This window comes from Rhinolophus hipposideros (genome assembly GCF_964194185.1).
Source record: "Rhinolophus hipposideros genome assembly, chromosome: 23".
Classification (NCBI taxonomy): Eukaryota; Metazoa; Chordata; class Mammalia; order Chiroptera; family Rhinolophidae; genus Rhinolophus; species Rhinolophus hipposideros.
The window spans coordinates 39,126,039-39,142,688 of NC_138069.1; the positions used below are offsets into that span (position 1 = coordinate 39,126,039).

Sequence of the window (16,650 nt, forward strand, 5' to 3'; positions counted from 1 at the left end):
CTAAGGATGTGTGGGAGACACCCAGCTTTCTCTTGGTTTCTGGACACTGCAGCTAAAAGAATCAAGGTGCATTAGGGCCCAGAGAGAGGTCACCCCTATTTCTGGGCAATGCCTAAACATAAGCTCACGTAGGCTTCTGTTCTTGCATTTCAAAACGCCAGGCCAAGATACCAGTGCACAAAGCTATGCACCCTTTTCTTCAGCCAAATAAAATCCATAGACACTGCATCTTCACAATGAAGCTTGAAACCAGTCAAGCATTTTATTTTAAAAAAAGAAAGAAAACATCTAATGGTAAGTATACAGTCTATACATGCTACAGCTAATTGTTCATCACCCCCCTCACATAATATATCCTCATGTACTTTTTTGTTAAAAGGAAACAAAAAACACTACCAGAATTTGTCCGTTTGCCGAGAGGGTATAAGGAGTGCCACGTATCCAGAGATGGCCCGCGTCATTTTATGAGTAGACAAGAGGTGGCGGGGCAATGCTGCCAGAGCCCACTGTTCCTGGAGGGATGCAAGAAATGGCCAATTTACTTGGTGGCTCCCTGAAGCAGGACACGTGGGTTGTAGCTAAGGTGACCAGTTTCTCACCACCCCTGTAAGAGCGAAAGGGGTGCTAGTAACTGTGACAGGGCACAGAAGCATAGACAGGCACACACGGGGGTCAAATATGGACACCTCCGTTGTCTAGGAATTGCTTATTGCTGTAACAAGCCATGGGGCACCTCCTTTTGTGTTTACAGAAGACCTAAAGGTGAAAGCTACTAGCTGTGGCACTGGGTTTGGCTTCTCCAAGAAAGAGATTGAGGCCCCTTGCCCTCGACTGGAACTAGGGAGGCTTCCTGCCCTTGGAGTAAAGGAGAGAAGCAGAAAGGTGTGACGTTGAAGCCCATGAGGGAGGAGCTCAGTAACTTGGCAGGGTAGCACCAGAAACCAGACGTAACCCCAGGGAGCTGGGTGGTTGGAAGGGTCCTGAGCAGGTGGCCCGAGTGCGTGAGGACGGTGGGGCCTCTGGATTTTAACTCTGCAGCCCCGTCAGAACCATAGCCAAGGTCAGAGCCATTCCTCCAGGCTAAGGGTGGGCACCCACACGCGGAGGCTTCAATGTGAGCCAGTGAGCACTCACTCAGGCCAGTGTGACACTAGGTAATCTTTGGTCTGTGGCATGGTATGGCTGTTTGCAGCAAAAGCCCTGAAGCATGGGCCTGGACAACTAAGGAGGGCGGACAAGACTGCCATGCGTGGCTGAGGCTGTTAGATGCTCACTGTCACGAGGCAAAGAGAAGGGTGAGACCTCCCAGGGAGCAGCCTCGCCCAACACTTAGAGACTCGGCACAAGGAGAGGATGGGAGCCAAACCACGGACATTCTCATTCTTGATGAGGTCGAGTTGCCGGCTATTTGAGAGTAGGAGCAAGTCCTTCTTTCTCCCACTCAGTTCTGGGTACTTGGTACAGGCTGAGTAAATACTAGACTGTCCATCCCTGAGCTGAAGGTCCTTCCAAACCTCGGGGAGATGCAGCACCTGCCCTTTAATGTGGCAAGTTTGTTTCCCTCTGTTCCACCTGGCAATGAAATTCCCAGTGGGCTCAGAGACTTTTTAAGGCCTAGAACTCTACCTAAGCAATTGATTACATGGAGAGGCCTGTGGAAGAAGCTTACTGGAAGCCTGATTTGGGCTCTAGCAATTCCTTACTAGGGCCGGCATTAGAAGTGGTTTGAGCTGGAGCCCAGCTCTCCCCTAGTCTCGTCCCTGGGAAAAGGACACACACACACCAAGGGCACAGACATTTTGAGGGCAAAATTTGAGCAAAGGCCTATTTGATCAAGTGGTGACCCTAACATTCAGGTTTTCCAAAGAGTTGATGATCCCACAAGATGTAAAATAAAAGTCATCACAAGGAAAGCAGCAAGGGTGAGGAAAGAAAAAACCCTCACCCTCGCTGGCCCTTTAGACTGGCATTTGCCTGGGACCTACTGACGTGTGTATCGTGGGGTAGGGGAAGAGAGATCCAAATTCAGAGGGAGGGCCACCTGCCTGCTTCCCTGGAAGCCCCAAGGACATTTCACTGCTGATGGCAGGGCCTTGGGGAGAAAAGAACCCTGGGTCTGAGTCTCAGCTTGGTCACTTTATCACTTGGATAAAGCTGGGCATGGGACCTCAGTTCCTGAACCTCGATTTTCTCAGTTGAGATTGGGGTTGATCCCATGCACCTCATGGGGTTGTCGTGAAGACCAAGTTAAAGGAGGGAGCGTGTTTAAGCCCCGGGGACCTGCCAGAGCTTGGGGTTGGGGTTATTCCTATGGCCTAGGCCATTTTCCACAGCTGTAATTCCAGGGGAATTTTGCATATGCTTCGTCAATTGCTCACAGAATAGTGGCCACAGGCATGGATGGAGTAACTCTAGGTCCCCAGGCAGGGACACCTAGGAAGAGCCTCTGCCATCAAGCCCCCCCCCCCCATTTCCAGGTGCCTGGGGAAGGGCCCGCTACTGGGGCAAAAGGAGCTAGAGAGAAGGAGGAATGGTGAACAGAGAAGAATGTGGCTTCAGTCCCATCAGAATAATAAAATAATCCAAAAAGGCAAACCCTTTCATTCGCAGGAAAATGTTTTGCCCAGAGGAAGGCAAAACTAGCTCATTCCACTCAGCTGGGAGGAGGGAATGGAGTCAAAGCCAAACCCCTTCAGTGGAATCAGCAAACAAAAATCACAGGCAGGCAGGGCGCCTCACGCAGCCTGGCCTACCCAGCGCCCAGTACACGGGAGGCGTTCACAAAATACTTGAAAAGAGCAATGAAAGCGGAAAGTGAATCAGAAAAAAAAATATTTAGAGCTTTGTCTTTTGAAATGTAGTCAAATCCTGCATAACAGCTTCACAAAAGCGGTTTAAACCAAAGTGAATCAAAAACAGGAAAACATGCTATGGGGCCTCCTCCCAAGTGAGGGGACCGTTAAGAGGTGGGTGGCCCTCTCCCAGCCTCCCTTCTTTCCCCCCGGGATCTGGGCACAGGGCCAAGGAGAAGTGGGCGCTGCCCCAAGATTCTCGGGGATGGGACTTACAGATTAACCAAAGGAAGGAATAAGAAGCTACTGTGGGTCTCAGGAAGCTCCTTCTGCAGAAACATCCAGAGCCCAGGGGGCGGGGGCGGGGGAGGGGAGAACAGAAGAGGGCTATATGCACATGGACCGTCGGCACTGCAGGCGGGCAGCGAGCAAACCCAGGAAAGTTGGTCTTTTGGTTCCAAAAGCATTGTAGCCAGTGAACATCGAATCGGAGGCCCTGGGGCAGGCCAGGGCCACTTCCCCTTGTCCTGTAGGGCAGGGTGGGATGGGGAGTGGTGCTGCCCTCTCACCCCCAGGTAGCCTGGTCCACAGGCTAGAGCTCTGGGCTGGGAGCCAGAAGCCCTGGGTCCTGGTTCTAGTTTTGCTATGCGGCCATGACACTAAGCGAACACACCTGTCAGTGGACCACAGCATCGAAATGGGTGGGAAGGCTGCCCTGGGCTCCTCCCAGTAAGATAACAGACAGGGAGAGTGCAGGGGCAACAAGAAAACTACAAAGGCCAGCGAGAAGCAGGAGCTGTTTGCCTGGCCCTGGGTCTGTCTCCTGAAAGGGCTACTGCTTTTGCTACGCTCAGTTTGGAGGAGATACAGCTGCCGGTCCTTGAGCCACCAGGGCCTTTCATGGCGGCCATGTAAGACCAACTCAGCTCCCTTTGCTCCGTAAGCTGTGTCCTCAGGGGGCACACCAGCCCAGGAGCCAAAAACAGCGCTCTGGCACCAACTAGCTTGCCCTCCGCCCCCACCTGGTTTGCCTCTTACAGCGCGAAGGGCACACACAGGCTTGGAAGTCAGGCCGGCCTGGATTCTAATCCTCTTTCCTCCTCTTCCTAGCTAGTGTGCCTTGGACACCTCAAGCTCGAGTTTCCACATCTATAAAATGGGTACAATATTACAAGAGAGGGTTGTTGTGAGGGTTAAACATGAATGTGAAGTACCACGTAGAGTTTGGCACCTACTAACTACCTAGCAAGGGGCGTAGCTTGTGAACGGTCCCCCTTTTCAAACAGGGGTTGAAACTCTTGCTCTAAGTAGACAGAAGTGAAATGCCCAAGGCAGGGCAGGGATTCTTATATAAAAGCCCTGGGATGGACCGGAGCCTGTGGCAGGAAGTGAAGCATGCTCTGGGCTAGAACCATCCCTGTAGGACCAACCAGGCTCCCAAGACAGAAGACGGGAGGCAGGATGGCCAAGTGGACCTCCACGCCCACTCCTGGGGCCGCTGCATCTGGTCGAACCTGAGAGGCTCATGGGCCTGTCTCACCATACCAGAGGATGTCACACAGCTCTACTATTTAATGACATCAAGTGAATGAAATTGAAGAGTTGGGAATAAATGATATCCTACACAGCTTCATAATTCCATACCAGAAAGAAGGAGAAAACCCTCCACACAAATTCAGAAAGAGGGTACCCCCTGGGATTGGCCACGGAGCCCACTTCTACAGGATGAAGTCCTTTCTGGTACCAGCCATTTTGGAAACTAAGTGAATAAAGTCACTGGGCTTTTAAAGACATGGAGAAGTGGGAGCAAGCCGTCACAGACTGAATGGGGTGCCAGGGGGCTGCCCCTTACTACGCTGGGTCCCAGCACAAAAACCCCTTTCTGCAGTTCCTCCACAGTGGCTTCTGGTCCTGGAGGCCTTGCCGAGTTATGGTCCCGCTGCTGGGTGGGCAGGGAAGCTGGGTGGCAGTGCCACTGGCCTTACGGCAGGGATACTGAGCGGAGAGCAAGCAAGCACGTGGCCTCTGAGCCACCAGGGGCTGCTGTGTGGGAGGGCTGACTCTACCCACGGGAGGGAAGAAACCACGGTTGTCCAGTCTTCCTGCCTTTGAAGTTGCGTGGAGAATGATAAATTAAGAGGCATATTAAATATGTGGGTAAAGCCAGCAGGGACACCCCGGACCTCCAGCCAGGGAGGGAGGAGGCTAGGGCTTCTTTCTGAGATAGTTGGAAGGAATCCACCCTTCCCAGGAGGGGGCCCCACTGAGGACCTGGCAGAACCACCAGCCGCTGCTGTTCTTTTCGCGGACCTCGAACACTGTCCCCTCCTGGAAACTGCTGGTATCTTCATCACCTTCAAAGTTGGCCACGGCCACATACAAGTCCTTTGGGCTGTCGGCACTGAGGAAGGGGGCTGCAGCCACTTTCTCCCTGTTTTCTCCTATCTTACCCACCATCCGTGGCCCCAGCCCGCCTTTGCCTCGAATGTCGTCTTGGCCTCCCGAGGAGTTGGAGAGAAAAGGTTTGGCTTTTGGAGGGACGAGCAGGGCCCGGCCAGGGGCAGGAGATGCCTTGCCTTCACTGGCCTCCCGCTGCAGCCCTCTGGCCTCTGGGAGGGGCCCTCTGACCTCTGGGAGGGGCCTGGAGGATGATGAGGTTTTCTTGGGTGGGGGTGGTCTCCGGGGCGGGACCATAGGTCTCTGCTGGGGAGCCTCTTGGAGAAGCGGGGGCACACTCTTAGGCACAGGCTCTGCCGCCTTGGCTGGCTTTGGAGGGGCTCTGCAGGCCATCTCCTTGGGGCCAAGCCCATCCTGTTTGCCTGTCCTGTCCAGGGCGCGGCCAGGCCCCTCCCCTGGGAGGAAGCTGCGGCTGAAGGCCACGTCTTGGCCCCCAACAGCCTGGGGGCTGCTCTCTCCATCCAGCAAGGGCTTCTCTTGGGACTTGGCAGGTCTGAGCTTGCTCCTGAGGTTGCAGATGTCCACTTGGTCTTCCCCCTGAGGTGGCTCTGTCCTGGGGGAAGGAGCTGGTTTGGGCCTGACCTGAGGTTTGGACTTCAAGAAGGGATTCTGGGGGGTGGCTTCTGGCTTCTCCTCCAGTGGGTCGGCTTTGGATTTGGAGATGGGCCGGAGGTTGGGCTTCTTTACTTCCTTGGCCAATACTTTGTGGCCACACTCCAGGCCCATCTCATTTTTCAGTTGGAACAACTTGCTTTTGTCAGGTTTGGGCTCTGGCCTCCTGCCATCCCGGGCTGGGGGGTTGTGTTTAGCTGGAATCATTGGCAAAATCATGCCAGGAGGCTTGGGCGAGGAGCCCCTGAGCTGCTCCATCCTCTGCCGCTCCCTCTCCTGCAGCTCCCCTTCCGACTTGATGATGGATTCTTTCCGGGGAGGGAGGCTGGGCTTCTCCTCCACATCAGGGTCTGAGATCTCCTCGTAGCCGGCGCATGACGACATGTCTAAAGACGCCTTCCTCAGGACCTCCTTACCGCCCTTCCAGTCTTTGGACCACGGCATCCCGGAGTCCACAGCACAATGTGGTGCATCGGGCAGGGGCCGAGAGGGGCCAACGGCTTCGCTGCCCGTGTTGTTCTCCATCACTGCTGCGTCCCCCAGGCGGAGCTGGGCCACCTCGTTGGGCAAAGGAGCCAGAAAGTTGGGTCTCGAGGCATTGCTGGTCTTCTTATACTTGTCAATGAAGGTTGCTGGGGCCCATCCTTCCTTATCCTCAATCTGAATGTACCACCAACCACTCAAGTTCTTCTCGATGACCTAGAAGGGAGGACAGAGGAAAGCATTTAATAGGTGTGGTCCCAAGGCCCGTGGACCAGTACAGTCTGGGAGACCCACATGTACCTGCAGTTCCAGAAGCAGGGATTTGTGTTCCGCAGATTCCCAAACAACGTCTATGGTGGACCATGTCTAGAGACTTTACCGGGTATCAGAACATCTCACTTGGGGGTAGGTCCTTATTTAACTTTGGATTCCCCTAGAAGCAGCCCCTGACACATGGACGTGGTAAGGTAGTTAATTTGAAAGTTGATTTCGGGAAGTACAAGTGAGGAAATGGGGAATGCGAGAGCCTATTACAAGCAGGTTATTGTCCTGGGCCACTGGGATATAACCCACCAAGCACCCTACGAGAGACCATGCAGAATCAGACATTTACTTCCTGACTTCCAGCCCCACTGCCCAGGGCACTAACTCCCCCCTTTCTGGGCGGTACCCTCAGGAGGTGGGAAGCTGTTGGCAGCGGGGACCTGTGTGCAGCTAGAGGTCAGCTCAGGTGCGTCAGGGTACAGGGCAAGCCACCAGCAGTGTCTGCTACAATTCTAAAGAAGTATGAGGCAAAACCCACAAACAGCCCAGACTAGTCTTGCTCACTGCTCCTTTGGTTGAGAACCAGATGAAGTGGTTGGCTGGTGTTTACAAGCCATGCTGATGAGAAATGCGTATCCTTAAATGTGGGAATTACACACAGCTCATGTTTAGATACAGGGGAATGGATGTTGAAGGAGGTAAAACAAAGTTTCATCTCATCTCCTTCTCCCTCTGGGATATACTCCCATTGAGTAGAGCGGCGGGTGGACTCACCCACGGTATTTAGGACCTTATGTTCCCTGTTGCCTTTTTGTTTAGCACCATATGTCTAAATTCACACGGGTGGAAGCTATGCATGCTGCATTCTATGGGCTGAATTACGTCCCCCGCCTCCCCAAATTCATATGTCAAAGCCCTGACCCCCATACCTTAGAATGTGACTATATTTGTAGATCAAGGCTTTTAAGAGGTAATTAAGTTAAATGGGATCATTAGGGTGGGTCCTAATCCTATAGGGCTGCTGTCCTTACAAGAGGAGAACATACAGAATGAGGAACAGCCATGTGATGACACAGTGAGAAGGAGGCCATCTGCAAGCTAAGGGGAGAGGCCAAGTAGAAACCAACTTTGCCGACACTTTGATCTTGGACTTCCAGCCTCCAGAACTGTGAGAAGGTAAATCTCTCGTTTAAACTACCCAGCCTGAGCTAACTAATACCTGCAATTCTCTGGCAGGTGCTATGTGTGGAAAATCTGCTTAGTGCTCACACCGCCCTATGAAATGGGGATTGTTATCCCATTTTCCAGACGTAGAACTGAGGCTCTAGCCGAGGACTCAAAAAAGGTCAAATTAGTCAATGGCGAAGGTATGAGTCAAAGGCAGGCTGGTGGGCTCTCGAGCTGAGCCTTTCCCACTACCTGACCCTGCCCAGGAAAGGGAACCCTGTTTGGAGAGGAGCTGTGACGGGAGAGAAAATGCTCAGGGCACAGAGGGCCATGGGCCTGGTTTTGCTGCAGCACCCTGTGCCCAGCTCAGAGGAATGGCAGCCACAGACCCAAGCTAAGGGCAGAGGCTGGGTTCCGGGGCCTCCAGTCCTGGATTCTAGTTCTGGCTTCACCACTTACTGCCTCAATGGTCCTGCACAAGACACGTCTGTGATGCCACAAAAAAGAGATAATGGTAAGAATAACACCCACTCACCCGTTTTCATGACGGCCACATAAGCTAATGCATACAACAGCACTTAGCAGATGATGAAAGATTAATGTTACCTATTATTAAAGTATAGTGGAGATCACCGAGAGAGCAGGCTGCACGTGATAGAAATATGCTTCACAAGTCGCACTGGATTCTCTCCAGGAAAGGGCACTAATAAATGTAAGACCTCACGTGAGGGTCCAGCATCTTATCAACACTTGGTGGCTCTGGCGATAACGAAAGGTGGTTCTGGGCATACAAGTTATCATTGGCACACCCAGAAATTCAACAATTCGAACACTAAGTATGTACAATAGTCAAACTGAGATGTATCAATACGGATCGGCTAAGCTTACGTTCTATGCAAAGTACTATAGCAGAAGCTCCAAACATTGGTGTTCTTGATGACGATGTATGGGAGTTTTCATTTACTACGGAGAAGCCAAGAACGATTAGGAATAAAAGCAAATGCAAAATCACAAGAATCAGGCGGAAAGAAAAGAGCCTGGGCTTTAAAACCAGAGAGACCTGGGTTCAAATCCCAGCTCCAGCGCTTATTAGCCATGTAACTTTGGGCAACTTACCTAATCTCTCTTTGTCTCAAGTACATCTGTAAAATGGGCTGAATATATAGACCTCTAGGGACTTCTGTGAAGATTAGTTATCAAGTATGTAAGGTACCTGGCTAAGAGGTGCCTGCATCATCATCACCAAACATGTAATGAAGATACAGAGGCCAGGCGAGGAATTAAGGGGCTCCTAGCAGCTCCTCTGCTAGGACACTGTTGTTCCCTTAATGAATTCTGAAGGCTAACAGAATGTTGAAATGAACCAGGGAGCAAAACTGGAGAAGAGGAAAATAGATACAGAACTTATCATAAGAAAAGAATACTTGGTTAAGCCTAAAACTTTATATAATATTATTAACCAATGTTACCAAAAAAAATTAAAAAGAAAATCACAGGGTCGGCCCGGTGGCTCAGGCAGTTGGAGCTCTGTGCTCCCAACTCCGAAGGCTGCCAGTTCGATTCCCAATTGGCTCTCAACCACAAGGTTGCCAATTCAATTCCTCAAGTCTAGCAAGGGATGGTGGGCTCCACCCCCTGAAACTAAGCTTGAACACGGCACCTTGAGCTGAGCTGCCTCCCGGATGGCTCAATTGGTTAGAGAGCGTCCTCTCAACTACAAGGTTGCCGGTTCGACTCCCACAAGGGATAGTGGGCTGTGCCCACTGCAACTCGACCTGGAGCTGAGCTGCGCCCTCCACAACTAAGACTGAAAGGATAACAATTTGTTTTGGAAAAAAGTCCTGAAGTACACACTGTTCCCCTTCTCCAATAAAATCTTTAAAAAAAAAAAAAAGAAAAGAAAATCACACGTAGGCAAAGGGGACACCAGGTTCACTCACCTCGACCTTCAGGCCCGCCTGGAAGCTGATGCCATCAGGGATGGTTGTCTGGAATTCGGCAATGGTGTAATACTCTTCCTCCACTTGGGGTGGGATGGGAGGCTTGGGCAGGTTGAGACCTCGAGGCTGGGACAATTAAACACAGTGCTAAGTCCGATGTAAATCCATTACCGTGGCGATGAAGGTGGGGAGTTAGGGGGGTGCTAAGGGACAGGGGCATGCAATCACCCTCAAGGGGCGCACTGGTGGACCCATGGGACAAAACAAAAAGGACTGCTCAGATCGTCATCTCCTAGATGAGTCACTGGCCCTTCAGCTTTAGAGTGATGAGAAGAAACATGGAACATTTGTCTATAATCATGAAAATCTGAGGCAAGACAATATTCTCTGACCTTAACAGGCAGCGAGGGCTGTGGGAAGAATACAGGTTTTCAAGTCACACCCATCTGGGTTGGTAATACTGATTATGTGTGCAACTGTGGGCAAGCCCCATCCCCTTCCGGAGCCTCAGTTTCATCTCCTGTAAAATGGGGATCCTAAAAGAGTCTACCCGGTGGGGTCACTATAAGCATTCCACGAAGTTAATGTAGTAAAGCACCCAGCACGTGGCACAGCACCCAACAGGTGCTAAGGGACAGACACTTAAACAAGGCCAATTTTGCAACGTATTGTTTAGGAAGGTACCTAAACAATTAAAAGTGGAGTATGCAAGTAAACTAGCAGAATGGCACTCATCCCACTTTCGCTTTCAAGCCACCTTGTTTGAGAAGACTGATCTAAGACAAAGGGAAGTGGGCTGAGGAAGCAGAGGCCTATCACAAAGCCACGGGCAATTCGTTTCACCTCCCTGGACCTCAGGCTTTCCACCTGTTCATGGAACTAGCACTTGTGCAGCCTGCTCCACAGGCTGCTGTGTGAACAGGAAGAAAGCATTCTAGAAAGGGTGACGTATGTGTACGGGGCCAGTCTCAGGTCAGAGGCTGGCTCCCAGGAGCAAGGATCCACTTACTATGGTCATATCCCGGCGAGGAGGGGGTCTCTGCCTCATCTTGGGTGATCCTATAAAGAGACAAGATATTATTTCACACACGTGCACAATTCTACAGATAAAATGCCTGAAATGGACACTGGGAAAGCTCTAGTCTCTCCTGCAGAAGATTAGGCCTCATGCACTGCATAGGCGTTAGCAAGCTGCTGTGACCCTTCCCTCGAGAAGAGCCTGCCTGGAAGGGGCTGTTCAGATTTGGCTCAGGACGGTCGCGTGCTGGAGCAACGGAAAGCTTTCCAGGAAGCGCAAAAGTGTAGACTTCAGAATAATGCAGAGGTGGCTGCTACAAGTTATTTGACTCTGAGCCACAAGGTCTTCATCTATAGAAGGGAGATGACGCCTGCCTCTCAGGGCCAATGGTGGGGAGGAAAGTAAACAGCACGTGTGAGGCTGTGAGTACGTGGCAGGCACGCAACAGACGTGACTGCCCCTGGCTTCGTGCTCTAGAACGAACACAAATGAAACAAACAATATATAAACGAAACCAAACAAACTTGGGTGGATGATTTCAGGGGTTTTTACTCTGAGTTGGGCTGCCCTCGCCCTGGGCCTCAGGCTTAGGAAGAGGATGACCGTGCAGTGGACGAAAGCTCCTGGCGAAAAGCACAATATTGAGGAAGGCACCTCACATGTTGCCAGAGCTGGGTTAGCAAGGGTCTATACAGAGGGGTAGTTTGGCAGTTGGAGTGTAGAGAAGACTGCTAATCTCTCAAATAACCCTTTCCCGTCTTCTATTAGAATAAACAGCAACAGTTTTAGCCAGACACTTAGCTGCCTATATAAAGACTATGTTCCCCAGACTCCCTTGCAGCTAGGTATTGCCATGTGACTAAGTTCTGGACACTGGGATATGAGGGAGTGGGAAGAGAGTGGAAAGCTTCTGAGCCGAGTCCTCCACTTCTTTCTGCCTCTTTTCCATTGGCTGGACTAGTGGTGCGCCATCCCAGATGAGGGCAACATATAACAGATGCAGCATAACAAGATTCTTGACCGAATGCAGTTGTCATAGCAATCCTGGACATATATCTGAACTGCTTTGTGAAAAAAAGAAATAAACATCTAAATTATCTGAGCCACTGTAATTGGGTGTATTCATATGGTGAGGGGTGGGGTGGGAGGCGTCTTTGCTTGAGTGTCTGAACCTATCCTAACAAAGACGTGGGGTTTCAGATTTTTATTCACTCCTCTAGGTTAATGGGACTCCTCCTGTGCTCTTGACTGTGATACAGTAGAATCACAGAAACTAGGGGCAGGATAAAACCCCTGCCGTAGGGTTTTCATCAGAGCTGCTAAGCAGAGAATGAGACACTCAAGTTCACTGCCTATAAATAGTTGGAGAAGCCCAGTCTGGGGCAAGTGACGTCATCCCTGCGGCTAATTGGAAGTTCCTTTCCAATAGATTTCCTTCTGCCCTGAGCAACCAGGACAGGGCCATGTGCTTGAGGCTGGAATCCTGGATATGCAGCAGACAATAACGAACCCTACTCTCAGGGGTGTGGGGAATATTAAATGATAAAAAATATATATGTTTATCCATCTTGAAAAGCAAGATAGGTAAGGAACTGTTGCTGGAAAAGACCCAACAGAGGATCAAGCAATGTTTTCTTCCCCTGGCTCAGACATGACGGCATACAGAGAGAGCACTGGCGCTGGAGTCAGACGGGCCTGGATTCAAGTCCCGACCCCACTCTTTACTAGCTGTGTGGCCTTCGACAAACCACCTCATCTCTCTGTTTCTTAATCTGTAAAACAAAAGTCATGAGTCCCTCAAAGGTTATTAGTGGGAGTCAATGAGACTAATTGTAAGATTCCTGGTACACAGTTGGGGCTTGAGAAGTAGCTATTGTGATCATGAGGGGGTGGAAAAAAACGTGGTCTGCAGTAGAAAAGCAAGTTTCTCCACTCAGGTCCCACAACTTGTTGGCTGAATGATCTGGAACCAGTGGCCTGGGGTTTCTGAGACTGTTTTATGGGGGACAGCAGGGCTGTTGTGAGGCACACTGAGCACAGAGCCTGGTACACAACAGGCCCTCAACCTCCGAGAGCTCGGGTGGGTGTCACTCACTCTGCTTGACGTCCCCGTCAGGCGGCGGGCGGCCCTCGAACCGGCTGTCCCTCTGATTGTTGAGTAGCTCCTTTTCCCTGCCCACCGAGTTTTGCTGCCGGGAAACGCCATCCAGGTCGAGGACGCCTGTGTGCGCAGATGAGCCAGGGCCCAGCTTCGGAGGTAAGGGCTCCCCACTGCTCTTCTTCAGGTACGAGGCTGGGGCCCAGCCCTCTTTGCCCTGGTACCTGGGAGGAGGAGGAAGGAGGTTGGTCAGGCAGCTCTGCCAGGACCATGGCAAGAAGCCACGACCCTACTGAGTCACATGATGGGTCCCAAGTGCCCAGGGCTAGAGGCTGGCACACCGCTTGCTGCTTCCTAATGAATCCTAAGCCTTCAGAGTGTGGCATTCAGGGCCCTTCCCACCCAGCTTCTGCTTGCTGCGCAGCGTCGGCTCTCACAGCAACCCCCACGTCCCACCCATCTCACGCAGCCTGCAGCCTCTCAAACGCACCACCATCTTTCAAACCCCATGCCCCTGTACTTGGAGACCCTTCCCACTCTCCCACCTGCTCCTCTGCTTCCTACTAGTCCCTCTCTCAGGCCTTTCCTTAGCTTCAGAGAATGAAGCCCTCACTCCACGGCGCCCGCTATCAGCCACACGTCACAATCCAGTGCCTATAACACAAGGTCACTTGGCAGTGGCAGTCCTGTCTCCCCAGTTAGAAAGCGAGCTCTAGGGCAGCGCCTAGTCGATCCATCTCTGTGTGTCAAGGGTCTCAGTGCCAGTGCAGTGAATGACAAAATAAAAGGACAAGTGGACAAACCGCAAAGGGGCCTGTAGCAGCCTCTGCTGCAGTCGCTGTGATGACGATCATGATATTGCTAACTGGCACTTGGGCACTTACTGTGTCAGTTCTGTCCTATGTACTTGATGGCTATCGATAGGTTTTGTCCAGTCAACCTGGGAGGTGGCAGGCGTGCACTCAGACCGAGGCAGCTGGCACCGGTCTGTGCTCCTAACCTGTGTACTTTGCCGTCTCTTCCCAATAGCCCCAGATGCAGGCACAAAGTCTGACACAGGCAGAGCAGGGCTCCATTCACAGTGGTTAACGTGTAGTTTAAATGTGCATTCAGACGGGAACAAAGCAGGTCAGAGGCTGCTTCCAGGGCTTACCAAGGGTCAGCGGGCTGTCACTGAACTGCTGCATGATCGGGAGGGACCCAACAGACCAGCTCACTGAATTCCCTTTAGAATTCACTGAATTCTCTACATGGAATTCAGTTTAATGGCATGACCCAAAGGGTTGGTCTGTATCAGAGGGCTGCTGGGGCTGCTCACTCCACTCGTGACAGCCAACTGTGCACGTCTCTTTAGTGACATCACACTGGGAGCTTGAAATTGGCCACCATGGGAGTATTTACACCATGGACATTGACAGACACGGTGAACAAGAGTTTTTCCCCTTGAAGAGCTGGTTGTTAAACATTCACCAGCACCACACTGGTCTGGCCCACAAAACAGGTGCCCCCACCTCCAGGGAGAGTTGAACACACCTAACGGACTGGCAGTGATATATGGCAGTGCCAAGTATCTTGTCAAAAATCAGTTTAAGAAGTAAATAGCACTGTGTCTCAATGAAAAAAAAGGTCCTTTATAATTGGACACTAATTTATAAGGAGATAGAAATCTGTGGAGTGTGGTGTATATTAATGTTAAAATGCCCTCTGAGCACGAGTAAATCTTGTCCGAATTGGAAACCATCAGGCTACATACAATCCACATCCTCAGTATGAGACAGTTCACATTTGGGGGCATAAAGACATAAGCAGAGAGGCAACACATGAAGTGGTGAGTGGGCTTTGGGGGGAGAGGTACAGGTTCAAATCCTAGTTCTGCCACTTTCGAGCTTCAGTCAAACCTTCAGATGACTGCAGCCCTCACTGACAACCTACTGAAACCTCATGAGGGATCGAGGGCCAACTGAACCACCAAGTTTGGGGACAATTTGTTCTGAAGCAGGATAGCATATACACTCATGATACGTTAGGTATCATTGCCTTTATTCCTTCTTCAAACCTCAGTGCTGAGGTTCCCCTCCCTTAGCAAGCCTCTCCAGACTCCTCGTGCCTCACGCCAACCCACTTTCACTGCCCTGGCCTGTAACTGTGTATGAGTTTGTCCTCTGAGCCTGTTGGTGTGAACCTCTGTATCCTTCTCCCTGTTGATTCCCCAACTCCCAGAACAGGGCTTGGCCCAGAACACATTCTTGGTGTGTGCTGAATAAATGAATGAATGAATGAAGTGCCACACACTGAGCCCCACGTGAATAACCCTAATGTCCTGCCTCACACCACAGTCCAAACACTGGGTCACAGGGACCTCAGAATTCCTCTCTTGCCCTAATTTCCTGCAGTCACAGCCTGTCTACTAGGTTGACCAAGGAGGGGTTCCCAGGAGTTTCATTACTAAACCTGGGAAAGTCCCAGGCAGACCAGCCCGAGTTGGCCACCCTACTTGCCTACAGGGTTCTGATTTCAGCACACAGGTAAAAGAGCTGTGACAAGGTTTGAAAGGGCTTTGCTACTGGACTCTGAGAGATGAGCGTAAATGATCTGCTCTAGGATGAGTTCCAGTCCCTGTGGAGTTATGCATGGTCTCAGAGGAGGGCTGGAGGGGGAAATCACACACAGGGCAGCTCAGCCTCCACTTACTTGTTACGAGAAACATCTGGACGTGGAAACCAGTCTTGCTCAACAGAGTTACTGCTATCTGTGGTTCGTCGTGTTTGGAAAAGGTTTTGCTTATTATGGATTTTTAGAGAAGGATCTGGGTAGGGAAGGAAGCCAAACAACACAGAGAAGTAGCCTCTAATGGCTCAGGCCGAAACCTCACCCCGTCTGCAATGGCTTACAGACCTCTGTGCAGCTGGAGCCCACGTGACCCGAAACCCACCCAGCTGCAGCGGGTACCTGATCTTCCACCAGCCTTCCAGGTTTTTCTGGATGACCTCCACCACGGCCCCTCTCTCTAGGTTCATTTCATCCTGGTCACGAGCTGTGTATGGGTAGATGACCATGTATTTCTCCTCTGCAGGGACAAAGGGATACTGGAGTAAGTCAAGGACACCGAGAGTCCCAGGACGCTGATGGCCAAGGCTGTGGTCCACGAGATGCCTTTGCTCATTGGAGGGAAGGATTTCCTCCAGAGATTTCTGTGCGACCCCCCAGGCCCTCACTTAGCCCTGGATGACCCCGTGCAAACAGCAACAGGACACAGTACAAAGGGCGGGTTCCAATCCTTCCGGAATCCCTCACATATTCATCCTCACCTTCCTCCAATCTGTGCCTTCAACGTCACCTTCCTTGACCTTGCTTTACGCACTATTCAGACTCATGGCATGCTCATCCCCTTACCTAGGTTTCCCCCCCGCCCCTTACCAGGAATTACATTCCAACACACCACATACTCTACATATTTATTGTGTTTCAGGTCTGTTCCCCTTGCTAGAATATGAACACCCTGAAGGCAGGGGTCCATTGCTCTGTCTCCAGCACTGGGCATGGTACCAGGAGTATTTGGTAACTGGTTAGTAAATGAACAAGTCCCGAGAGCCTGATGGGAGCCATCTTGCTCACAGCAGAAGCGGTTAAACCCTCTGGCTCCTCTCACTGATGGAGGGCTCAGGGATGAGCTGGAATTGGCAGCACATGGTCTCAGGCTGAAATCACTACCAAAGAGACAGCCAGCAATTTTCATTACCTAGTTGGTACCCGATCTTCATTTTTCATTAATTATTTCCAAGCCCCTGAATCCAACCATGGCTGAAGCTCAATTTTATT

At 51.3% G+C, this 16,650-nt stretch overlaps 1 protein-coding gene across 2 annotated transcripts in view; it reads right to left on the reverse strand.

Moving 5' to 3' along the window:
• Positions 1-238: 238 nt before the first annotated feature.
• SH3PXD2B (SH3 and PX domains 2B) overlaps positions 239-16,650 on the reverse strand; it is an 86,293-nt gene continuing 69,881 nt past the window's right edge. For both annotated transcript variants that reach the window (XM_081035505.1, XM_081035504.1), the window contains 5 exons: positions 15,781-15,898; positions 12,829-13,055; positions 10,725-10,774; positions 9,716-9,841; positions 239-6,560 (listed from right to left, as the gene is read on the reverse strand). In XM_081035505.1, the coding sequence (XP_080891631.1) occupies positions 4,998-6,560; positions 9,716-9,841; positions 10,725-10,774; positions 12,829-13,055; positions 15,781-15,898 (2,084 nt within the window). In that variant the 3' untranslated portion in view covers positions 239-4,997. The remainder of the gene's footprint in view (positions 6,561-9,715; positions 9,842-10,724; positions 10,775-12,828; positions 13,056-15,780; positions 15,899-16,650) is intronic.